The 27,699-nt window shown below is 36.3% G+C and overlaps 1 protein-coding gene across 2 annotated transcripts in view; it reads right to left on the bottom strand.

The window, feature by feature from the left end:
* Positions 1-27,699, bottom strand: part of LOC150097854 (T-complex protein 11-like protein 1) — a 202,108-nt gene that overhangs the window by 97,748 nt on the left and 76,661 nt on the right. For both annotated transcript variants that reach the window (XM_090406253.1, XM_090406251.1), the window contains exon 7: positions 12,916-13,100. In XM_090406253.1, the coding sequence (XP_090262379.1) occupies positions 12,916-13,100 (185 nt within the window). The remainder of the gene's footprint in view (positions 1-12,915; positions 13,101-27,699) is intronic.

Genomic DNA, 27,699 nt, shown 5'->3' with positions numbered 1-27,699 from the left:
GAAAAGTTTGACTCATTGACTATGTTATTGTTGATAGTGATGTTTTCTCCCTAGTGCAGGACACCAGAGTGTACAGAGGATTTGAAATTGGAAGTGATCACTATTTAGTCTTGAGCAGGATAAAATTGAATTTCATATTGAAAAGAATAACATGTAAGAAAGTTTTAAAGCGAATAAAAGTTGAGCAGTTCTCAGATGTGAACTGTAGACTAAAATACCCAAAGATTATTGAAGAAAAAATGAAAGAGTTTGAGAACAGGAATCAAACCTTGGAGATTCAGTGGCAAACTCTGAAGGAAACATTGATTGATTCTGCCAGAGAGGCATGTGGTGAGGTTGTGTGCAAGGATAAAAAAATCAGAACTCCCTGGTGGACACAGGAAGTTAAAGAGGCAGTGAAGGAAAAGAAGAAAGCATATCAAAAGTTCCTGGCAAATAAGTCAGCTTTTACTCTTACAGAATACAGAGACAAATGTAAGAAAGCTAAACAGTGTGTAAAACTAGCTAAACAAAAGTCATGGGAGGACTTTGGCAAGAATATAGAAAATAAATATCAAGAAGGTGGCAAAATATTCTGGAGGTTGTTGAAGAAGCTTAGGAATGGAGGAAAGAGTGCTGTAAAAGGAATTAGAGATGATAAAGGTGAAATGAAAACAGGAGAAAAAGATATCCTTGAAGTATGGAGTAATTACTTTGAAAAACTGCTAAATGAAACAAGCAGTGATGACAGCACAGTGATAAAAAACACTGACCAGGCATACAGTCAGGAATACATATCCATACTTGAAGTAGAAAAAGCCATCGAAGGCTTGAAATGTGGAAAGGCAGCAGGTGTAGATGATATTCGACCAGAAATGCTGAAGTATGGTGGTATAAGAGTCTTACAGTGGCTGCACTGCATAGTTCAGAAAGCCTGGACAGAGGGACGAATTCCCGATGATTGGAGTAGAGCTCTCATAGTACCCATATATAAAAAGGGAAATAAAACTGCATGTGAGAATTACAGAGGTATTTCCCTACTGAGTGTTCCTGGCAAGATCTATGCAAGTATACTTGAGAAACGGTTGAGAAGAATTGTGGAAGAAAAGCTTGGTGAAGAACAAGCTGGATTCAGGCCAAATAGAGGCTGTCAGGATCAGATCTTCACTTTACGACAAATAGTCGAGAAAGCATGGGAATATAACAAAGATCTGTATTTAAGTTTTGTCGATTTGGAAAAGGCATATGACAAGGTGCCAAGAGAGAAGCTATTCAATACGCTGCAGTTATATGGTGTCAATGGGGCATTATATCAAGCAATACTTAGTCTTTATTTGAGTTGTGAGTCAGCAGTTAGAATTGAAGGAAGTACAGGAAGATGGTTTAATGTTAAATCTGGTGTGAGACAAGGATGTACATTATCCCCTCTGTTATTCATTATCTATATGGATCACATTATGAAGGAATGTGGTATTAAACCTGATGTCAAAATTGGAGATGTTAATGTCAGCTCTTTGCTTTATGCGGATGATGTTATACTTCTAAATAAATCCGCTACAAGTCTGCAAGATTCTCTGACTAAATTGAATACCATATCTATTATGGTATGAAGGTCAGCAATAAAAAGACAAAGACAATGAAAATAGGCAGAATCATTGAAAATGTCAACTGTGTTGTGAATGGAGAACCTGTGGAACAAGTAAAACATTTCAGCTACTTAGGCACAATTTTTACTGAAGATGGTAAACTAAATATAGAAATAGACAACAGAATCAGCAGAGCTGGTATCGTGGGAAGTCAATTGAATAAATTCATATGGAATAAGAAAGAAATTAGTCGGAACACTAAATTAGCTGTATACAAGACTGTGTTCAAACCAATTTTAACTTATGGATCTGAGAGCTGGGTCAGAAGTAAAACACTTGACCAAAGACTAGAGACTGCAGATATGAGAGTCCTGAGAAAGATTAGAGGCGTGAACAGATGGCATCAATGGCAATATCATATTAAAAATGAGGATATTAGGAAAGAACTTGACATTGTCAGCATCCAGGAATGCGTTAGCAGAGCTAATCTCAGATGGTATGGTCACTTAAATAGAATGGGAGAGGAAAGATTAGCAAAACAAGTGTTCTCTGCCAGGTTGGCAGGAAAACGACCCAGAGGAAGACCAAGATATAGGTGGATTGATATGGTACAAAGTGCCTTAGACGATAGAAATATAAGATCTGATAATGTTGGAGTCTTGACAAGTAACAGACTGATTTGGAGGAAAATTGTAGATAGGAAGTTAGTGATGATGTAATTTTTTCATGTAGTACTGTCATATCCTGTACACCCCTTGAGGGTACATGGCAGGAATTTGATGATGATGATGACATCATCCTATAACATCACAAAGCAAAGAGCTGAGATTAGCATCCCAGATTTTGATATCATATTTAATACCATTTTCCTTCATAATGTGATCCATATAGATAATGAATAACAGAAGGAATAATGTACATCCTTGTCTGACAACGGATTTAACATTAAACCATCTTTCTGTACTTCCTTCAATTCTAACTGCTGACTTACAACTCAAATAAAGACTAAGTATTTTTTTATGTAATGCCCCATTGACACCATAGAACTGTAGTATTTTGAAAAGCTTCTCACTCTTGGCACCTTGTCACATGCCTTTTTCAGATCTACAAAACTTAAATACAGATCTTTGTTACATTCCTATGATTTGTCAACTATTTGTCATAAAGTGAAGCTCTGATCCTGACAGCCTCTATTTCGCCTGAATCCAGCTTGTTCTTCACCAAGCTTTTCTTCCACAATTGTTCTCAGCCGTTTCTCGAATATACTTGCATAAATTTTACCAGGAACACTCAGTATAAAATCGCATCTCTAATTTTCACATTCGGTGTCATTTCCCTTTTTATATGTGGCTACTATGAGAGCTCTACTCCAATCATCTGGAATTCGTCCCTCTGTCCAGAACTTCTGAACTATGCAGTGCAGCCACTGTAAGACTTTTATACCTCCATACTTCAGCATTTCTGGTCGAATATCATCTACTCCTGTTGCCTTTCCACATTTCAAGTGTTTGATGGCTTTTTCTACTTCAAGTATGGATATATATTTCTGATTTTATGCTTAGTCATTGTTTTTTCACCACTGTGCTATCACTACTTGTTTCATTTAGCAATTTTTCAAAGTAATTGCTCCATACATCAAGAATATCTTTTTCTTCAGTTTTCAAGTCACCTTTATCATCTCTAATTCCTTTTACAACACTCTTTCCTCTATTTCTGAGATTTTTCAAAAGCGTCCAGAATATTTTGCCTCTTTCTGATATTTAATTTCTATATTCTTGCCAAAGTCTTTTCATGAATTTTGTTGAGCTAATTTTACACAGTGTTTAGCTTTCTCACATTTGTCTCTGTATTCATTAAGAGCACAAGCTGACTTATTTGCTAGGAACGTTTGATATGTTTTCTTCTTTTCCCTCACTGCCTCTTTAACCTCCTGTGTCCACCATGGAGTTCTGATTTTTCTATCCTTGCAGACAACCTCAATACATGCCTCTCTGGCTGAATCAATCAATGTTTTCTTCAGAGTTTACCACTGAATTTCCAACATTTGGTTCCTGTTCTCAAACTCTTTCATTTTTTCTTGAATAATGTTTGTGTATTTTAGTCTACAGTTCACCTCTGAGAGCCGCTCAACTTTTATTTGCTTTAAAACTCTTACATGTTCTTCTTGTCAATATGGAATTCAATTTTATCCTGCTCAAGAACAAATGGTGATCACTTCCAATTTCAAATCCTCTGTACACTCTGGTGTCCTGCAACATGGAAAAAACATCACTATCAACAATAACATAGTCGATGAGACTTTTCTTATTCCTTGCCTTTTCTCTACATGTGAATTTGTGCATATTTTTACGTTGGAACATTGCGTTAGTAATAACCAGTCCATGTCTTGAGCAGAAATCCAACAGATATTTGTCATTATTATTAGTTCTGCTCTTTTCTCCAAATTTTACCAAAATATTTTTGTATGTCTGAAAATCATTTCCTACTCCACTATTTGGATACCCAACAAGGACCGACTTTTCATTTTTCATTTTGTCAGTTGATTTCTCTAAAGCCTCAAAACGATAACATTCTGTGGGACCATAGGCACAAATAAGTCTCATTGTCCAGTTCCCCATTCTGATATTTGCCCACATCACTCTACTTGATATGGCCTACCATTCAAGAAGATTAGCCTTGAATTTAGTATTGAATACTATGGCTACTCCTTCTTTTCCTTGATTGTTATTGCCTGAATATAATATTCTGTATTTATTGTTCAGAAAGATCTCACCAGTTTTTGTCTTTTTTGTTTCAGTCATCCCTATTATATGTCAATCTGGTACTTATCCAATTCCTCGGCTAGCTCCATTTCTTTGCCATTCAGGTTTCTTATGTTGATAGTACCGATCCTGAACTCTGGTGATGTTGAGTTGGGGTGTGTTTTCAGATTTGTTCCAGTAGCTGACTTTTTGCTGTTCACCCTGGTTATCTGGCAAAAATAATGGGGGCATTGTTTAACCGGGCGATGCCTCAACTGGCATGAAATTCTGTCATATTGTACCATCATTTTATTATTATTATTATAATTATTATTATTATTCGTGACACCTCCAAGGAGTCCGAAGACTCATCGCGGGAGGACACCCATTGTACAACTCTCCATCTCCACCACTACACCGGACTTCTACTACCAATCCTCTATATCAGTGTCATCTACTTCCCACCAGCACAGCTTAGTATTTTTTATCTGTAAATTGCGGTGTTCTGAAGGGGGCCGATTTGTCTGTATGTGGGATGAAAAACCCGAGTTTCCATGAAAAAAACCCTGCTACCTCCGTATGAGATCGGTTAACTCACCTTCAATTGAAAAAATCCATATAAAGATTCCTCCCATCATGATGAGAATTGAACCTAGGCCTGTTCCTAATCGAATGCCACAATGTACCGTCGTTCTTCCAATTGCACTATGGAGGCACTACTTTTTAACTAAATGTTATGCTAATAATAAATGACAACTAATGCCAATAAGATTATCACATTTTCTCCCACCATTTATGTTACAATAAGAGGCTTCAGAAGTAATGCTTAAAAGAAAGGTATAACCAAACTACAGTTTGGTTACCTTTCTTTTTAGTTAAGATGAATGAACCTAATTTTTACATGAATTCTTTTTTTTCCACTTTTTTTTGTATTTTCCTTTAACAAGAAAAATACAAAAATAAATGAAAATTAAAGTTTGAATTAATTTAATTTTAATTTCAATAAATTAAATAATTTAAAATAAAGTAATAATAAATGTCCCAAAAGTCACTGCATATTTTGGTGAAATAGAATAAATTTCAAACAAATGCATTAATGGAGTGACTAATTTTATTTGTGATTTAAGCCAATAAGAATACAATTTGGTCGGCTAAATCCCAAATTGCCAGCCCATCCTCGTTCTTTCAGTATCCAGATAGATACCTAACATGAAACACCACGAGAAGGTGAGGATTGGACATTAGGTCAGAAGGCCCGGTCGGTTCTCCACATTCCTTTAAAGGCATGTGGAGGTCTCCTCTGGTTTATACAGCTCTGATCCTTAAGCATCCCATCCCTTCATGGAGGTCTGTTAATAATAATATCTTTTCTACAGATATTCTAGAGGCTATGTTCAACCCACCATTTCTGCTACTTAACCCCCAGTTACACACTGCACCACTATCTACCATACACACAACAGCATCTACTGCCTACTAAGAATATTTTTGTCTTTAGGTTGCATGTGTACTCTGGCTAATCTGCCTATATACCAGATGAAAAACCCAAGTTTCCAGTAGGAAGAAACCCTGCTTCCTCCAAAATGAGAGACTATCTCATCGTCAACCATGAAGACATTTTAATATAATACAGTACCAATTTATTTAGAAAGGAGCCTTTTAGGCTCTTTTCTTCAACACATATCAGAAAAAAAAATAACAAAATTAATTCAAGTAATACATAATGCACTTGAATTCATTTGGCATCAGAAGCCTGGAGAAATTATTTCTTGATATGAGACATAATGCAGAGAGTCAGGGAAACTAGATCATCAAGGGAGGAATAAGGAAAATGTGTGTGAAAGTTCAACAATGGTATACAAACGAGATAAAGATATGAATGCCTTTGAACATAGTTATATATGTGGCAAAGGAGTGGAAAAATATGCTTTGGGTTCAGACCTTTTAAGTATGTCTAGGGAGAGAAAAGAGAAAATTCTAGAACAAGACCAAATACATTGCATATCTAATTATAAGAATAGGCTGGGTGTAATTTATTATGTCTATACACAAATGCTAAGAGCATTAGAAACAAAGGGGTTAAGTTTGCTGCTTTATTGAATATGATGTGGCCTATGATTGTTGGCATTAGTGAAACCTGGCTATCAGAATCAGATATGATAAGTGGGATTGAGTGTAATGGATATACTATTTTTAGGAATGACAGAAGAGATAGGAGAGGAGGAGGAGGAGTGCTACTAATGATATCAGATGACTTAAGTCCATTTAGGGTAGAAATACAAGAAAACAATGAGGGTAGCAATGTTCCATGTAGCGATGAGTTTGAGTCTATTTGGTGTGAAGTGGAGGTTAACAGAATGAAATATATGGTGGGGTGTTGCTACAGACCTGGCAGCTCAGTTGTAGGAGACGAGAAATGCATCACCAATTTAGCCTTATGGGTACCAAGCGAATAATCATTATGGGTGACTTTAATTTTCCAAACATTGATTGGGTAGAAGAGAAATCTCGTGATCAGAAAGAAATTTATTGAATTGTTGTGAGATAACTTTCTCAAGCAGCATGTGAAAGAAGGAACTCGAGGTCAAAGAGTGTTGGATTTGCTCATAGCATCAGAAGGGATCTCTGTTAAGAATATGGCTATTTTACCACCAATTGGTGACAGTGATCATGCTGTTCTTTCTTGGGAAGTATCTACTTGTATTGAAGCTCTGATTAAATCAGGCTACATGCTAAATTACAAAGCTGGAAATTATGAATCAACTTAGAAGAATACTATCTTTGGTCCCATGATATTAGTTACTGAATGGAAAAAATGTCAGCAATGCATGGTAATCTTTGAAAAAGTGCTTGAATGAGGCGGTATCTGAATGTATCCCTAGTGTTTGAAGAATAAATAGGTTGGGAGTGAAATGGACGTGCAGCCTTATTAAGCAAGAGATCCACAAGAAGAAGTTGATGTGGAAAGAATATCGTGAGAATAAGAGTGAGAGGAATTATGAAATATATAAAGCTCAGGCCAGAAAAGTAACGAGTATTGTGAGAAAAGCTAAAATGGAGTACGAAAAGAAATTGGCCATGCAAGTTAAAGGCAATCCAAAAGAATTTTATCATTATGTCTCAAGCAAAAGAAAGATTGAATGTGGAAGAATAATTTTATTGAATGCAAATGGTACACGAGTGTCAGAAGCTAAGGAGATTGTTCAGTTAATGAGTACTCACTTTGCTAAGATATATCAACCAGGTGTATGTAGCATGATGCAACTGCTATGTTAGATGAAGAGTTACGGGTTCATGAAAATGAGGTTGAAGAGCTCTTGCATAACCTGGATCAAAATTTGTCAATAGAAACAGATGGAATATCTGCCTGTTTGTTAAAGGAATGTTCAGCTGAACTGGCTAGGCCTTTCACACATTTGTATAACTTGACTCTCAGGTGCTTAAGGGTCAAAGCTGTATAATTGAGAGGAGACCTCAACATAGCCTTTAAAGGAATGCGGAGAACCGACCAGGGCTTCTGACCTAATGTCCAATCCTCACCTTCTCGTGGTCCACCCTGTTGGGTATCTACCTGGATATTGAACGAACGAGGATGAGCTGGCAATTTGGGATTTACCCAACCAAATTGTATTCTTATTGGCTTAAACCAATATAGAAAATGATGGTACAACATGACAAAATTTCATGCCAGCTGGGGCGTCACCCGATTAAACAAGGCCCATGTTGTTTTTGCCAGGGAACCAGGGCGACAGCGAAAAGTCAGCTACTGGAACAAATCTGAAAGCACAAAACAACTTAACATCACCATAGTTAAAGATCGGTACTATCAACATAAGAAACCTGAATGGCAAAGAAATGGAGCTAGCTGATGAATTAGATAAGTACCAGATCAACATAATAGGGGTGACTGAAACAAAAAAGACAAAAACTGGTGAGATCTTTCTGAACAATAAATACAAAATGTTATATTCAGGAAATGACAATCAAGATAAAGAAGGAGAAGCCATAGTATTCAACACAAAATACGAGGCTAATCTTCTTGAATGGCAGTCAGTCTCAAGTAGAGTGATGTGGACAAATATAAGAATGGGGAACTGAACAATGAGACTTATTTGTGCCTATGGTCCCAAAGAAGGTTCTACTAAGGTAGAAGTGGAGGAATTTTGTGAGGCTCTAGAGAAAGCTACTGACACAATGAAAAATGAAAAGTTGGTCCTTGTTGGGGATCTAAATAGCAGAGTAGGAAATGATTGTCAGACATACAAAAATATTTTGGGAAAATTTGGAGAAAAGAGCAAAGCTAATAATAATGGCAAATACTTGTTGGATATCTGCTCAGGACATGGACTGGTTATTACTAACACCATTTTTCAACATAAAAATGTGCACAAATTCACATGGAGAGAAGAGGCAAGGAATAAGAAAAGTTTGACTCATTGACTATGTTATTGTTGATAGTGATGTTTTCTCCTTGGTGAAGGACACCAGAGTGTACAGAGGATTTGAAATTGGAAGTGATCACTATTTAGTCTTGAGCAGGATAAAATTGAATTTCATATTGAAATGAATAACATGTAAGAAAGTCTTAAAGCAAATAAAAGTTGAGCAGCTCTCAGATGTGAACTGTAGACTAAAATACACAAAAATTATTGAAGAAAAAATGAAAGAGTTTGAGAACAGGAACCAAATTTTGGAGATTCAGTGTCAAGCCTTGAAGAAAACCCTGATTGATTCAGCCAGAGAGGCATGTGGTGAGATTGTCTGCAAGGATAGAAAAATCAGAACTCCATGGTGGACACAGGAAGTTAAAGAGGCAGTGAAGGAAAAGAAGAAAGCATAACAAAAGTTCCTGGCAAATAAGTCAACTTTTGTTCTTAGAGAATACAGACACAAATGTGAGAAAGTGAAACAATGTATAAAACTAGCTAAATAAAAGTCATGGGAGGACTTTGGCAAGAACATAGAAAATAAATATCAAGAAGATGGCAAAATATTTTGGAGGTTGTTGAAGAAGCTTAGAAATGGAGGAAAGAGTGCAGTAAAAGGAGTTAGGATGATAAAGGTTACATGAAAATTGAAGAAAAAGATATCTTTGAAGTATGGAGTAATTACTTTGAAAAATTGCTAAATGAAACAAGCAGTGATAGCACAGTGGTAATAAACACTCAACAGTCATACAGTCAGGAATACATATTTATACTTGAAGTAGAAAAAGCCATTAAAGGCTTGAAATGTGGAAAGGCAGCAGGAATAGATGATATTCGACCAGAAATGGTGAAGTATGGTAATATAAAAGTCTTACACTGAACAGTTCAGAAAGCCTGGAGAGAAGGACGAATTCCCGATGATTGGAATAGAGCTCTAATAGTACCCATATATAAAAAGGGAAATAAAACTGAATGTGAGAATTACAGAGGTATTTCCATACTGAGTATTCCTAGCAAGATCTATGCAAGTATACTTGAGAAACGGTTGAGAAGAATTGTGGAAGAAAAGCTTGGTGAAAAACAAGCTGGATTCAGGCCAAATAGAGGCTGTCAGGATCAGATCTTCACTTTACGACAAATAGTTGAGAAAGCATGGGAATATAACAAAGATCTGTATTTAAGTTTTGTCGATCTGGAAAAGGCATATGACAAGGTGCCAAGAGAGAAGCTATTCAATACACTACAGTTATATGGTGTCAATGGGACATTATATCAAGCAATACTTAGTCTTTATTTGAGTTGTAAGTCAGCAGTTAGAATTGAAGGAAGTACAGGAAGATGGTTTAATGTTAAATCTGGTGTCAGACAAGGATGTACATTATCCCCTCTGTTATTCATTATCTATATGGATCACATTATGAAGGAAAGTGGTATTAAACATGATATCAGAATTGGAGATGTTAATGTCAGCTCTTTGCTTTATGCGGATGATGTTATACTTCTAAATAAATCCGCTACAAGTTTGCAAGATTCTCTGACTAAATTGAATATCATATCTATTATGGTATGAAGGTCAGCAATAAAAAGACAAAGACAATGAAAATAAGCATATGACAAGGTGCCAAGAGAGAAGCTATTCAATACACTACAGTTATATGGTGTCAATGGGACATTATATCAAGCAATACTTAGTCTTTATTTGAGTTGTAAGTCAGCAGTTAGAATTGAAGGAAGTACAGGAAGATGGTTTAATGTTAAATCTGGTGTGAGACAAGGATGTACATTATCCCCTCTGTTATTCATTATCTATATGGATCACATTATGAAGGAAAGTGGTATTAAACATGATATCAGAATTGGAGATGTTAATGTCAGCTCTTTGCTTTATGCGGATGATGTTATACTTCTAAATAAATCCGCTACAAGTTTGCAAGATTCTCTGACTAAATTGAATACCATATCTATTATGGTATGAAGGTCAGCAATAAAAAGACAAAGACAACGAAAATAAGCAGAATCTTTGAAAATGTCAACTGTGTTGTGAATGGAGAACCTGTAGAACAAGTAAAACATTTCAGCTACTTAGGCACGATTTTTAGTGAAGATGGTAAATTAAATATGGAAATAGACAACAGAATCAGCAAAGCTGGTATGGTCGGAAATCAACTGAATAAATTCATATGGAATAAAAGAGAAATTAGTTGTAACACTAAATTAGCTGTATACAAGACAGTGTTCAAACCAGTTTTAACTTATGGATCTGAGAGCTGGGTCACAGGTAAAACACTTGACCAAAGACTAGAGACCGCAAATATTAGAGTCCTGAGAAAGATTAGAGGCATGAACAGATGGCATAAATGGCAGTATCATATTAAAAACGAGAATATTAGGAAAGAACTTGACATTGTCAACATTCAGGAATGCGTTAGCAGAGCTAATCTCAGGTCGTATGTTCACTTAAACAGAATGGGCGAGGAAAGATTAGTAAAACAAGTGTTCTCTGCCAGGTTGGCAGCAAAACGACCCAGAGGAAGACCAAGATATAGGTGCATTGATACAGTACAAAGTGCCTTGGATGATAGAAATATAAGATCTGATAATGTTGGAGGCTTGACAAGTAACAGACTGATTTGGAGGAAAATTGTAGATAGGAAGTTAGTAATGATGTAAATTTTTCATGTATTACTATCATATCCTGTACACCCCTTGAGAATTTGATGATGATGAGTCTCAGCTCAGGAATGATACCACAGGAATGGAAGGAATGTATGATAGTTCCATTTCACAAGGGTGGTGCAAAAACTGATGTGTCTAACTACTAACCTATTAGTATCTCTGTAATGGTAGTGAAGATTTCAGAGAAGTTGGTAAGAACTTGCATACAGAAATGGGTAGACAAGCATTCTATAGTATGCAGGGAACAGCATGGGTTTACTAAAGGAAGGTCATGTTTTAGCAATTTGCTCATATTTTATAACATTGGTATGGCCGAGTTGGATAAAGGGAATGGATACACTATGATAATGTTGGATTTTTGTAAGGCATTTGATAGGATACCACACGATAGGCTGTTGTGTAAACTGGGGAATATGGGACTAAAACATAACCTATTGACTTGGATCAGGGAATGATTGACAGACAGATATCAAAAAGTGGTATACAGTGGGTGTAAATCTGCCAGAATTAAGGTAACTAGTGGTGTACCTCTGGGTTCAGTCATTGGGCCATTATTGTTCAATCTGTACATTAATGACATCAAGCAGGATCTATCATCAGATCTGCAATTGTTTGCTGATGATGTGAAGATAGGCAGGGCAATCAGGGATGCTACTGATATTCAGAAATTACAAAATGATTTGAATAGACTGGAAATCTGGGCAAACGAAAATGGCTATCAGTTTAATGTTAGTAAGTGTAAAGTTATGCACTTTGAAGTGATTAGAGTTCCATTGGCATATTATATTAGCGTGGTTATGCTACAAGAAACTGAAGAGGCAAGGGATCTTGGTGTATTGATGGATAAGAATTTAAAGTTCAAAGGTCACGTAGCAAAAGTTGCAAATACAACTCAGAGGATAATTGCTATGTTGAAGCGAACCTTGACATATAAGGATAAAGAAGTAATTTTGCCTCTTTATAAGGCCTTGATAAGACCACACTTGGGTTACTGTGCACAGATTTGGTCTCCCGGGTTCCAAGGGGGATAAAGAAGCTGTGGAAAGGGTGCAAAGAAGAGTTATAAAAATTATATCCAGATTATGGGATTTAGATTATGAGGACAGATTGCGAGTACATGGATTACAGACTCTTGTTAACAGGAGAAAGAGGGGTGATATGATAGAGGTCTATAAACTTTTGAATGTGTGTTATAGCATTTCAGCTGATGAAATTTTTCGTTATGTGGAAGGCAGAGAGAGAGAGAACACGGTGGCATCCATGGAATGTTAAGGTTGTTCTCAGTCAAGAAAGGGTTAAAAGCTAGGTTTTTCTCCCAGAGAGCAGTGAGTGGGTGGAATAATTTGCTGTTACGGGTAGTGAGTGCATCTAGTGTGAATGAATTTAAGGGACGGTATGAGCTGGGTTGGGTAATTTACAGCCTCCCTCGATGAGTCCTTGACTCCCTGGAGGTCTTAGATAATAATAATAATAATAATAATAATAATAATAATAAAAATTAAATACCTCTGGGAAAACTGTAGATTCATCCCACTCAAGTACATTAATATAAGCTTTTATCAGCACATTTGAAAAAGAAAGTAGAGGAGAATTTACTTCTGCATCCGATGAAAGACTGCTGTTCACACCATCATAACTGTGCTTGAGCCACTGCCTTGTTAAATCCAATCCATCCATTTGTGGTGATAATTCTACACATTTTACAAACTGCCATCAATCGAAAGTTTATGCCGACTTTTTAAGTAAAAGTTATGCTAATCATAAATGACAACTAATGCCAATAAGATTATCACATTTTCTCTCACCATTTATGTTACAATAAGAGACTTCAGAAGTAATGCTTAAAAGAAAGGTAACCAAACTACAGTTCGGTTACCTTTCTTTTTAGTTAAGATGAATGAACCTAATTTTTATATGAATTCTTTTTTTCCACTGTTTTTTGTATTTGCCTTTAACAAGAAAAAGACAAAAATGAATGAAAATTAAAATTTTAATTTAAATTTAAATTTCAATAAATTAAATAATTTAAAATAAAGTCATAATAAATGTACCAAAAGCCACAGCATAAATTTTGGTGAAATACAATAAATTTCAAAAATGCATTAATGGTGTGACTATATGTATATTTTTATATAAAACACAATAAATTTAGAACTACATCTGTATATAACAAAGAGAGATTACACCAGTCAAGGACAGAACAAGAAATCACTGAAACTGGATCCATTTGCCAAGTCTTTGAAAAGGATCAGAAATTATTAGTTAGGAATGCATTCTTGGTGAAAACATACCCAAACAACAATTTGGGTATGTTCACTATGCACACACACTGCTGTGTGTGTGTGCATAGTGAACAAGAAATCACTGAAACCGGATCCATTTGCCAAGTCTTTGAAAAGGATCAGAAATTATTCGTTAGGAATGCATTCTTGGTGAAAACATACCCAAACAACAATTTGGGTATGTTCACTATGCACACACACACACACACACACACACACACTGCTGCTCACCTTGAATAATGTTCTTCGTATAAGTCATTTTTATTATTGTTATTATTATGGACACATCTATGGAGTTCATAGACTCCACAGAAATGTCTATAATAATAACAAGGAGGACCACTAACCTTCTGGAAACCAAATACTAACGCACTCACAAATGACTGGCAACCCATTCTACTCAGTAACCACTCTCCAAACAAAAAATCTAGCTCTCACTCCCTTGCTAACTAAACTCTTTCTTAATTTCCAGGAATGATCCCTAGTTATATACTTAAAAGTTTTATTACAAAACAATCTTTAAATAACTGTTGCAGAATGTGTGGTGGAGATACTTAATGAGCAGTTCATAAAGATCTTTCAATCTTGTGAATGTGACTTCATGGAGAGATTAAGAGCAGTTGATGATGGGGAGGAGAGACTGACTGTAAGTGAGCAAGAGGTGTTTGGGGAGTTGAGTAAACTAGATGTAAATAAGGCTGTGGGACTTGATAATATATCACCGCGTATTCTGAAGGAATGTGCCAGAGAGTTGACACCTGCCTTGACATATTTTTTTAATACGAGTCTTGCACTTGGTCAAGTCCCTAAAGAGTGGAAGGAGGGCAAGATTGTGCCACTTCATAAAGGAGGTGATCGAACTCAAGCATCAAATTATAGGCCTATCTGTGTGTCGGGTGTTGTGGTTAAGTTGTTGGAGAAGCTTGTGAGAGCTAGAATCCAGAGTTGGGTTGACAACAATGGTATAATCTTTGATGGACAGCATGGATTTGCTAAAGGGAGGTCGTGTTTTAGTAATCTACTTACTTATTACAATAAAGTGACTGCTTCCTTGGACAGAGGAGAAGGATACACAGTAATATACTTGGATTTCGCAAAAGCTTTTGATAGAGTGCCTCATGATAAGTTGACAGTCAAACTAGAGCAGATGGGGTTGGATATTAGATTAGTGCATTGGATTGGAGACTGGCTATCTGATAGGTATCAACAAGTTGTGTATGGGGGTGCAATATCCAGGAAAAGGAAAGTCACTAGTGGAGTGCCTCAGGGATCTGTTTTAGGGCCATTACTATTTAACTTGTATATTAATGATATTGGCGAAGATTTGGATGGAGATATTCAGTTGTTTGCAGATGATGCAAAGTTGGGAAGAACCATAAAGAGTAGTGAAGATGTTGTGGCCTTGCAAGAAGACTTGAATAAATTGAGTGATTGGGCAAGCAAATGGGGGTGTGAGTTCAATGTTGCAAAATGTAAGGTTTTAAAATTTGGAAAACAAAGATGGGATGCAGAATTTATGCTTGGTAAGAATATATTGTTGGAAGTAGAGGAAATAAGAGATCTGGGAGTGATAGTGGATAAGGATCTAAAATTTAGGGGTCACATCGCCAAAATTGTGAAGACAACACAAAGACTTCTGGGAATGATGAGGAGGACACTGACGTGTAGAAGTAGGGAGATTCTTGTTCCATTGTATAAGGCTTTGATTAGGCCACACATGGACTATTGTGCCCAGATTTGGTCACCTGGTTTTCAGAAGGATGAGGAGATGTTGGAAAGGGTCCAAAGGCGACTGACTAAGGTAGTTTCTGACCTCTGGAATGTCGAGTATGAGGAAAGATTGAAAAGATGTAATTTGCAGAGACTAGTGGAGAGAAGGAAGAGGGGAGATATGATAGAGACCTACAAGTTGGTAAGGGGTTGCTATAGGATCAATGGTGGAGAGGTTCTACAGCGAATAGTGGGAGATCAGGGGAGAACCAGAGGTCATCCCTGGAAACTGTATAAAGAGGGTGTGAGTAGGGGAGTGAGAGGCAGGTTTTTTTCGTGCAGAGTTGTGAATGATTGGAATGCCTTGCCTGAGAGTGTGGTGTCTGCAAGGAGTTTGAATGTGTTTAAGACCCGGTATGATGAGATGTGTGTGAGATAAAAGGACCTCCTAGATGAGTCTTTGACTCCATGAGGTCTTGTTTAATAATAATAATAATAATAATAATAACTAATCCACAAATCCTAAATCTATCCTCATAATGAGCATCCCACAGACCTGCCACCATCTTGGTCACCCGCCGCTGGATCTTTTCCATCTCTACTACCATCTCTGAGGAACCAAAGTAACCAAATCTGTCCACAATAGTCAAGAGGACTGTATCAATGCCTTATAAAGAGATATGATAACTTCCTTATCTTTGCTTGTTAGTGTACTCTTCAATAACCAAGTAATTCTATGAGTTATTTTAGTGACTTCTGCAATATGACCTCTGAACTTTAACTCACAGTCCACTAGCACTCCCAAATCCCTAGCCTCAGTAATTTCTTGCAGTTCAGTTCCATCAAATGTGGTATACAGCTGATAATCTTTTCATTCCAAAATGCATAACCTTATGCACTTTGCCATATTAAAATGACAGCCATTCTTCTTTGCCCATACTGTTAGTCTATACAAGTCATCCTGCAAGATCTTCACACCATCATTATTTGCTCTATTCACTTTTACCTCCTCCTCCTATCCTTCTCGTCCATCCTAGAATGGATTTGAGTCCCCTCCTAATGAAGGGTTAATGCCGTATTAATGCAGCCAGTTGTTCACGGGGCCGGTTTGCCTGCTTGTGGGATGAAAAACCCAAGATATACTGGAGGGAAAACCCTGATGTCCATGCCCATGACCAGCTAACTTGGCTATGGCTGAGGAAGATGCTTAAGCTCCTCACGTCATTAATGGGAATCAAACGTAGGACACTCCTTTCCCAGGCATATGGTTGCAAAGCACGTAGTCACTAGGCTAACTGCGTGGACCCAGTTTTACCACATTAACAAATAACCGAATATTTTCCCTCAGATCATATCCTATATTGTTAACATACAAGTCCATATCCTATACTGTTAACATACAAGTTAAATAGCAGTGGCCTGAGCACACAGCCCTGTAGCACATTGCTAGTCACACACCTTCTCCTGGACTCGACCCCTCCATAAACTACTCTGTGATGTCTATCCATTAGCCACCCTTTTATCCACCTCACCAGCTTCATATTCAAGCCCATTTGCTTCAGTTTATGTAACAAAATTCTGTGCAGTATCCTGTCAAAGGTATGACTTACCATTCACAAAACCATGCTACATAAAGTATCCAATGGCTATCCACCATTCTGAATCTCTTTTAACCAACTTCCCCAATGCCTTGGTTGACCACACCTGAGATGTTGATTATTCAATAACTTGTTACTTGAAGTCGACTTTATGCAACAAAATTATTTTGTCCTCTTTCCATTCCCTTGGAACTCTCCCAGAGCTCAGACTTAAACAATATGATCAAAAGCACCCCAGTACCAGAGCACATTCTCATAATATGCAAACAGATATCCAATCTAATCCCATATCTGTATTTATATCAAGGTTCTGTAAGATCAGTACTCCTCTGCTTCATCTAAATCTGTTCGATATCAGCCCTTGTCACATATGTTACTGCAACATCTCCACCAGGATGATACATCTTTGCAAAGTGATCACTCAGTAATTCAACTACTTCATCTGCTTTGATCACCTCCTTACCACCAGTATTCATCAAAATTAGTCTACCATGGTCATTCTTCATTTTACTTGCTACATACTGAAAGAACTCCTTGGATTACCTTCGGCTTGCTCCGTTAAATTCATCTTATACTCTTTTTTTTTTGCCTTCCTTACTATACTAGTCACTCTTCTGACGTGCACTTGAAACTGTTCATGAAACTGCTGATCGCCTTTCTCTTTAAATGTCCTCCACAAGGCTTTCTTTTTTAGCAACTCAAGCTCAATGATGTTACTCATCCACTTAATTCCTACTTTATTTATTATCCTGACACAAGGTATGTATTCTGCTATTCCCTCCTTTAAACACTCCTTGACCATTTCCCATGCTAACATCCTTCCCCTGCAGTATGTCATTCCATGGCAATTCTCCAAGCAGTCTCCTGACTTTGAATAATTACCAGCTCTGTAATTCCACATATAACCCTTCTTTAGTGAAAAATCTACACAATAAGCCACTGGTGGCAAAGTAGCTACCTTTTGTTACAAACAGATTCTTTAATGTAATCACAAGATCCAGCAACTCAATCCTCTAGTTGCATCCAACATATGCTGTCTTAAATAATTGTTCCTTAAAAGCTGCATAAATTTCATTTCCTTTCTCCCACGTGACCTTTTCTCCTTTCAATCTATGTCTCCATAGTTGAAGTCCAACAATCTGTCCTCTACTCAGTGAATTTATTTGCTGATCCATATCCATCACATCATCCTTTACATTACTTGGGCTATAACAGCAACCAACTATATGCTGTCATGTTAGCCTCTATCTCCCAAGCAATGGCCTCAAATGTACTGCTTTCCATTTCACTGATTGACTGCAGTTTATCAGCAATCATCAGTAATACCCCCTCCATGCTTGTTTTCTCTGTTTGCCCTGGTCCATAAGAGTAGAGAGAGAGAGCAAACAAGCCTTCAGGAAGAAGCTGAGTGTTTATTAATATGGTGAGTTAAATCAGTAATCTGATGTGATTCATTCATAGATTGAGTTTCATACATGCTCCAAGTTAAGCCTAATTAGCATGTGCTTCACGATTAGCATTGCACTGCCAATAAAGACATAATAATATATAAATAAGAAATCAGTTGTATTTTTCTAATTACTATTGGTTAACTTTAAAAAAGAAATTATCATTTAATTATAAAAATAGGAGCTTGGTAAATGTGTTTAAAAGCAATAATCATCATATTAATATAGCAACTGTTTTGGAATTTCTACCTTGAATTGCTGTTTGGAATGATCGATTTTATAGTTTATGATTTGTATTTAAGAAGAGCTGCTCATCATATATTTAAATGAATCTTTGACATTTAATAATAATCTAAAAGATGGAAAACCGCAAGATTGTTTTAAGTGGAATGGTTACTGAACCCATATATTAGCAGCATTCTGTCGGTTATTTGCAAATGAAGTCCTAGTGGATGTGACATTATCATGTGAGGAATTGAGCTTAAAGAGTCAAAAATGGTGCTATCGGCATGTAGTCTTGTCTTTCAGAATTAACTTATTGAACAATCTTGTAAACATAATACTGTTATCAACAATGACATGACATCACTGATCTGAAAGCAATTATAGACTTCGTGAACAGTGACTGTTATTCACTCGACTTCTGCTCACGGCATGGACTAGTCATTACTAACGCTATATTTCAACATAAAAATTTGCACAAGATCACTTGGAATGAACATGAGAAATAAGGAAAGCCTCATTAATTACATCATAGTTGATAATGATATCATCATGCTGGTTAAAGATACAAGAATCAACAGAGGATTTGAAATTGGAAGGAGGATAAACTAAGCAGGATAAAAATGGATATCACAATGAAAACAAGAGTGTCAAAGAAAGTTTTAAAAAATAATTAAAGTTGAGCAACTTTTAGAGGTAAATTGTAGAATTGACAATACAAACATTATTGAAAAAAAAATAAAACAAAAAAGAAAACAAGAACCAAACCTTGGAGTCTTAGTGGCAAAATCTGAAGAAGACATTGATTGATTCAGCTAGGGAAGTATGTGGTGAAGTTATCTGCAAGGATAGAAAAATAAGAACACCATGGTGGACACAAGAAGTTAAAGAAACAGTCCTGGAAAAGAAGAAAGCATATCAAAAGTTCCTGGCAAATAAATCAGCAGATGCCCTAAAAGAATAAAGAGAAAAATGTAAGAGAGCTCAGCTATGTGTAAAAGTAGCTAAACAAAAGTCATGCAAAGACTTTGGTAAGGGTATAGAAAATAAATATAAAGAAAGTGGCAAAATGTCTGAAGGCTATTGAAGAAGTTTAGCAATGGAGGAAAGAATGCTGTAAAAGAAATCAAAGATGATAACGATGACATGAAAACTGAAGATAAAGATATCCTAAATGTCTAGAGTAATTACTTTGAAAGATTGTTAAATGAACCAAACAATGACAGAACCATAGTTGAAAATTTTCAAGAGGAATGCAAAGAGGAGTACATATCAATACTTGAGATAGAAAAAGCTGTCAAAAACTTGAAATGTGGAAAGGCAGCTGGAGTAGATAATATTCGACCAGAAATGCCTAGGTATGGAGGTATAAAGGTTTTGCAGCATATACACTGTATAATTCAGAGGGAATGGACAGAAGTTAGAATTCCCAATGATTGGAGTAGAGCTGTCAGAATACCAAGCTATAAAAAAAAAGGGGCATAAAGCTGAATGTGACAATTACAGAGGAATTTCTCTACTCTGCGTAAGATTTATACAATGAAAAGAAATTGAGAAAGATTGTGGAAGAGAAACTTGGAGAACAACATGCTGGGTTCAGGACAAACAGAGGTTGTCAAGATCAGATTTTCACTTTAAGGCAAGCAGTTGAGAAATTGTGGGAATATGATAAGGATCTGTACTACTGCAGATATGAAAAAGGCATATGACAAGGTGCCCGGAGAAAAGCTTTTCAAAACAGTATAATTATGTGGGGTGAATGGAACATTATACAGAACAATACACAGTCTTTATTTAAGTTGTCAGCCAGCAGTCAGAATTCAAGGAAATACATGAAGATGGGTTTGATGTAAATTCAGAGGTAAAACCAGAATGCACATCATCTCCACTCTTATTAATCATCTATATGGATATCACATTATGAAAGAAAGTGGCATTAGGCCTGATATTAGAATTGGAAATGTCGAACTCAGCTCTTTGCTTTATGATGATGTACTCATAAACACATCTAGTGCAAGTCTCCAGGATTCTTTATCTAAATTGAATAATAGCTGTAACAAATTTGGCATGAAAATCAGCAATAAAAAGTAGACCAAAACTATAAAAATAGGCAGGAGCATAGAAAATTTCAGGTACATTCTGAATAGAGATCCTATAGAACAAGTGAAATATTTCAACTATTTAGGCACAATTTTTGTAAAGATGGCAAATTAAATCTGGATATATATATATATATATATATATATATATTCTTATTATTATCAGGGAGTCAGGAACTCATTGAGGGAGGCTATAAATCATCCCAACCAGCTCATGCCTTCCCTTAAATTCATTCACACTAGATGAACTCACAACCCTTAAAGGCAAACCATTTCACTCACTCACTGCTCTGTGAGAGAAAAACCTAGCTCTTACCCCTTTCTTGACTGTAAACAAACTTAACTTCCATGAATGCCCACCATGTTCTCTCCCCACCTTCCATATAATGAAAAATATTATCACACACTATTTTATAATACCCATTCAAAGTTTATAGACCTCTATCATATCACCCCTCTTCCTCCTGTTAACCACAGTCTGAAATCCACATACAATCTGTCCTCATAATCTAAATCCCATAATCCAGATATAATCTCTGTAACTCTTCTTTGCACCCTTTCCACAACTTTTTTTTATCCCCTTGGAATCTAGCAGACCAAATATGTGGCACAATAATCCAGGTGTGGTCTTATCAAAACTTTATAAAGAAGCAAAATGACTTCCTTATTCTTACATGTCAAGGTTCACTTCAACATTGCAATTATCCTCTGAGTTGTATTTGCAACTTTTGCTATGTGACCTTTGAACTTCAAATTCCTATCTACCAATATGCCAAGATCCCTTGCCTCCTCAATTCTTGTAGCATAACCCCACTAATATAATATGCTGCAGGAAATCTAATTATTCCAAAGTGCATAACTTTACCCTTACTAACATTAAACTGCAGTCATTTTCATTTGCCCAAATTTCCAGTCTATTCAAATCATTTTATAATTGCTAAATATCAGTAGCATCCCTGTTGCCCTGCCTATCTTCGCATCATCGGCAAACAATTGCACATCTGATGTTAGATCCTGTCTGATGTCATTAATGTATACTTGAACAATAATGGCCCAAGGATTGAACCCTGAGGTACACCACTGGTCATCTTAAATCTGGCAGATTCACACCCACTGTATACCACTTTTTGATATCTGTATGTCAAACATCCCCTAATCCAAGTCAAGAGTTTGTATTCTAATCCCATACCATATTCTGTAGTTTATGCAACAGTCTTTCATGTGGTATGCTATCCAATGCCTTAGAAAAACCCAACATTATCATAGTGTATCCATTCCTTTATCCAACTCAGCCATACCACTGTTATAAAATATGAGCAAATTGCTAAAACATGGAACTATCATACATTCTTTCCATTCCTGTAGTATCATTCCTGAGCTGAGACTCAAGTTATACAAACATGTGAAAGGCTAGCCAATTCAGCTGAATATCCCTTTAGAAAATGGGCTGATATTCCATCTGTCCCTATTGACAAATTATTATCCAGGTTATGCAACAGCTCTTCAACCTCATTTTTTTCATGAACCTCTAACTCCATCCAATGTAGCAGTAGTACTGTGCACCATGTTACATACACCTGGTTGATGTATCTTAGAAAAGTGAGCACTCATTAATTGAACAATCTCATTAGCTTCTGACAACACTAGCGTACCATCTGTATTCTACAAAGTTATTCTTTCACATTGTCATTCTTTTTCTTATAGCATAATGATAAAATTATTTTGGATAATCACTTTTTCAAAGATTCCCATGCCTTTAGAATGCATGAACAATTTTTTTTCATATTCCTATTTAGCTTTCTGCACAATATTCATTACTTTTCTGGCTTGAGCTTTATATATTTCATAACTTCTCTCACTCTTATTCTCATGATATTCTTTCAACATCATATTTTTCTTGTGGATATCTTGCTTAATAAGGTTGCACATCCATTTTGCTCCCAACCTATTTATTCTTCAAACACCAGGGATACATTCAGATACTACCTCTTTTAAGCACTTTTTCAAAGATTACTATACATTGCTGACAATTTTCCCATTCAGTAACTGATACTATGGGACCAAAGGTAGTATTCTCCTAAGATGATCATAATTTTCAGCTTTGTAGTTCAACATGTAACCTATTCTAATTGGAGCATCAATACAATTAGCTACTTCCCAAGAAAGCAAAGTATAATCACTGTCACCAACTGGTGGTAAAATAACCATATTCTTAACAGAGACCCCTTCTGATGCTATGAGCAAATCCAACACTCTCTTTGACCTAGAGTTCCTTCTTTCACATGCTACTGAGGTCAAAGAGTGTTGCTTTATCCAAGTTCCTTCTTTCAGATGCTACTTGAGAAAGTAGTCTCACAACAATTCAATAAATTCCTCTTCTTTCTTATCATGAGATTTCTCATCTACCCAATTAATGTTTGGAAAATAAAGCCACCCATAATGATCACTCATTTGGTAGCCATCATTGGTGATGCATTTCTTCATCCTCTGCAACTGAGTCGCCAGGTCTAACACCCACTATATATTTCATTTTGTTAGCTTCCACTTCACATCAGATAGACTCAAACTATCACTACATGGAACATTGTTTTCTTGTATTTTTACCCTAACTGAACTTAAGTCATCTGATATCATTAGTAGTACTCTTTCTCCACTCCTATCTCTTCTATCATTTCTTAAAATAGTATGCCCATTACACTCAATCCCAGTTACCATATCTGATTTAGATAGCCAGGTTTCACTAATGCCAATAGTCTTAGGTCATATCATATTCAATAAAGCAACAGAATATTCATATAGACAACAAAATAAGCAAAGCTGGTATGGTGGGCACCAAGCTGAATAAATTTATATGGAATAAGAAAGAAATTAGCCAAAACACCAAACTAGCAGTATGCAAGAGAGTGTTCAAACCAGTTTTAAGAGAGTTCTGAAGAAAAATTACAGTGAGCCAATGGCATCAATGGCAGAATCATACTACAAATAAAGACATTAGAAAGGAACTTGACACTATTAGCATTCAAGAATTGTAAGCAGAGCTAATCTAAGGTAGTTTGGCCACTTAAACAGAATGGGTAAGGAAAAGTTAGCAAAACAGGTGTTTGATGCCAAGATGACAGGAAAGAATCCTAGAGAAAGAGCAAGGTTTAGGTGGATTGATTCAGTCAGAAATGCCTTAGAAGCAAGAAATGTTAGATATGACAATATTGGAGTGCTCACAAGTAAAAATTTATTTGGAGGAAAAATTTTGATAGGAGATTAATAATAATGTAAATTTAATCATGTAGTGTCATAGTCACCTGAACACCCCTTGGAGGTACATATCAGGAAATTGATGATGATAATGTACAGTGGTGAAGTGAACATTTCAAAAAGCTAGCTTCCTGCACTGAAGAAGATATCACACAGATGAACAATGGGATGATTCAGATATTACACAACAGAAGTAATTCAGCAGATTTTAAGGGGGCATTGCCTCTTTGTAGAATGCATCAGTAAAGGTTATTAGCACCAGTGATGATTGCAGAAGAACTGCAACTGGGTATGAATACAAAATGTCAACTAGTGCCACCTAGGTTGATGGAACAGGTGACATCAACAGAAAATGTGCTGGTATATTCTGATGATCCATCTCAATGTCATATGTTTACTCCAGTTGCATATCAGCTATCAATTTCTGGTATTGTTAGGTTATTTGATGCTCAATCTCACCATACAGCATCAGAGCCTAGTGTCGATAATCAAGCATTAGTTTTTTGTTCTACAGTTATATCCCACAGGACTCAGTACAAGTTATTAAACCAGGTGCCCTGGTATCATTTGAAGAACTTCCCATATCACTTGTTGCTTGTTCTTCACATCAAATTAAAAATACTCAGTCTTATCAATGCTGGATCAGGCTACACATGCTCTCATCTTCAGGAAGAATGTGATCTTAGCTTTGGGGCACAGGCCTTGCCGTTTGCTGGAATAAAACAAAAACAAAAACAACATGGGGAAGAGTTGCTCCCGTTAAGAAGACAGAAAAGAGGAAGGCCTAAGAAAATATTTCCTTGTGACTCAAAAGGTAAATGTATAAAGGAAGAGGTGAAGACAAGACCCATAGACCTAATCACCACAGAGGTACTTCAGGATATTGAGGAGGCAGTGCTGATCACAAGAGAAAGAAGATCAAAGTTCTCTCTGCTTACTTCTCCATTACCTTAAGTATCCCCTCCTAATTCATGTATAAACACTGGTGTAACACAGAAATCATTTTCCAATGTTAGGTGTTGTGTAATGTTGGAAGGATCACGATCCAGAGAAGACACAGTAACTGATATAGAATTACCTCTATTATCACAGATGATGACAACAGATAATGTATCTTCTGATAGAATGCATTCAAGTATCACTTTAAATCTACATAATAAACAGCCCAGTCTTACCACTGATGAATCAATTTACATTCCAACATTCCACCTCATTTCCAAGTATAAAGGCTAAGTGAAGATAGTCAAGGTTTAGTTCATTGCTCTAACAACTTGAGTTTTCTACATCCACTCAGATTATTCATAATACTTTTGATAGTCATCTGCATCTTGATAATAATAATACTAGTTCCATGATGTATGAAAATACACCTGGGGTGCCTATTATCATTGAGTCAGAAATTCTTAAAGTGTCTTCTAGGGAGTTTCCTTCTGTGGATCCAGACATGAAAGCAGAGATAGTGATGATGAGGCAAGAGATTAAGTGTATACATGTTGAAATGAAGATAATTGCAGATATGTATGGAAGGATGAAGAATGAAAGGAAAGGTGGTCATTTGAAAGTGGTAATCAATGATTCAAGAGTAACCGTGTATGGAGATTCAGTTATTAGAGGTATAGTGAATGAGAAGATGCATAGATTTGTTTTCCTGGAGGCAGAATGGGTAGAGTGATTGAGACATTGGACAGGAGGAATAACAGAGCAAAAAGGGTTGGTGGTAGTAGTAGTAGGGATAAATGATTTGGATGGGGAACAAGAAGAATATCAGATATCAGACTGGATATAAGGAGGTTGTTGAGGAGAGTAAAGGATAACAGTGTGGTAGGAAAGGTAGTCAGTGTGTTGCTCAGGCATGACAGTGATGAGTTGAGGCAAAATTCATGAATGCTATATTAGCATAGCTATGTGAGAAGAAAGGTGCATTTTGTGAATCTGTAGGATGAACAGAACTGTATAAGGAAGACGGATTACATTTAAATGGCTTTGGTGTGAATCAGCTTCAGAGATTGTTGCTGGAAGGAAGGTGATGTGAAAGAGCAAGGAAAGAGTAAGAAAGCTTGTAAAGGGAGAAGTGAGTAGCAACAGTGAAGAAGATGAGAAGGTAGGAATGCAACAACGACATAGGAAATAGGGATATTCAGTGTGGACAGAGGATCACTGTATGAAAAACATGGTTGGTGGATTCAAAAGTAAATGTGTGAGTGGGCAAGAGAGGACAGAGATGGCCTAGGATGAGAGGGGAGCATTTGGGTTTGGGAAGAGTAGGATTGGTAGTTATATAGAAAAAGAGACGAAGGAGGGTATTGAGGAGACACATCTTCAAAGTGGTGTAAATAGAACTTGTTATAATGTCAGAAATAGTCTATTACGTTTTTACACCGAAGTGAGAAGTATCTGAAATAAGGGAAGTAAAATTGTTACATTGACCAGGTATATTTGCCCATAAATCATCAGAATAAGTGAAACTTAGTTTGATGATTTATTTATTTATTTAGAATATTTATTTAGAATTTAGTTGAATAAGGATGATATCCAAACAGGAATAGAGATGGAGGATTATGATATTTTTCATGAAGACAAGCAGAGAAAAAAGGGAGGAGGAGGAGGAGTGCTGCTAATGGTAGCAGAGGAGTTATGCCCATTTAAAGTAGAGATACAAGTGGCAAACAATGGGAGTAGTTTTGAGCAGGGGCAGCTCATGCATAGGCACTGCAGAACTGCAGCATCCCCAATTCTTCTTGATATATAAATATATTTATTAATTTATTTATATTTGCTTGTAATATTTAATTTTATCATCAACAATCCTATACAATTCTCTTATTTTGTATAAAAAATAATAAAAATCCATCTTAGGAGGGCGAAGGACACTAGCAGCACTGTGTTTACCACAGTGTCAAATTGTTACGTGCTCAAGCATATGCACATCATAGTGAGATGCAAGCTATTAGCGTAATGCGGCACTGTCCGTCATGCAGTTCCACTGTTATTTATATGCAGTTTGTGCCAATGGTAGTGTTCGTAGTGCTTATCGTGTTTACTCCGTCTAAATAATCTTTAAATATTTGGACATTACAATTAAAGACATAACATTTGTTATAGTTTTTATTTTAGAAGATTATTGGGGTTATCATAATGGATTTTATTTTTAAGTAATTTTGAATTATACCAAACTGTATAATTTTATCGATAATAAACAATATTTTTTCATGTTTATTTTTTTTTTTAATTTTTACCATAATTTTGATATTACACTGTACTTACAGTGTGCATGTATATTTTGAAAGTTACAGCACCCCCATGATTTCAAGCCACAAGCCGCCACTGGTTTTGAGGCACAGTATTGTGTGAGATAGAGGTGGACAGGATGAAATATTTAGCTGGATATTGCTGTAGACTTAGTAATATGGAAAGCAGTGAAAAGGAAATGTACTGGCAAATTTGCCTGGTAAATAAGAAAAGATTGCTCATTATGGGTGATTTCAATTATGATAATATAGATTGGAATTAAGAGATGGTGGCTAGGTGCAAAGAGAAGGAATTTTTGAGAGACAACTACCTAAGGCAGTATGCAATAGAGGATACAACAGAGGGGATCAAGGGTCTTGGATCTGATCTTGAAGACTTGACACCCCATTTATAACATCATCATCTCATCAGATGACGATGATATTATAAA

Source organism: Typopeltis vanoorti, chromosome 16, assembly GCF_054136105.1.
Source record: "Typopeltis vanoorti isolate ZY-2024b chromosome 16, IOZ_Tvanoo_1.0, whole genome shotgun sequence".
Classification (NCBI taxonomy): Eukaryota; Metazoa; Arthropoda; class Arachnida; order Uropygi; family Thelyphonidae; genus Typopeltis; species Typopeltis vanoorti.
The sequence above is the reverse complement of the archived record's forward strand: the minus strand, read 5'-3'. Positions and strand labels throughout refer to the sequence as shown.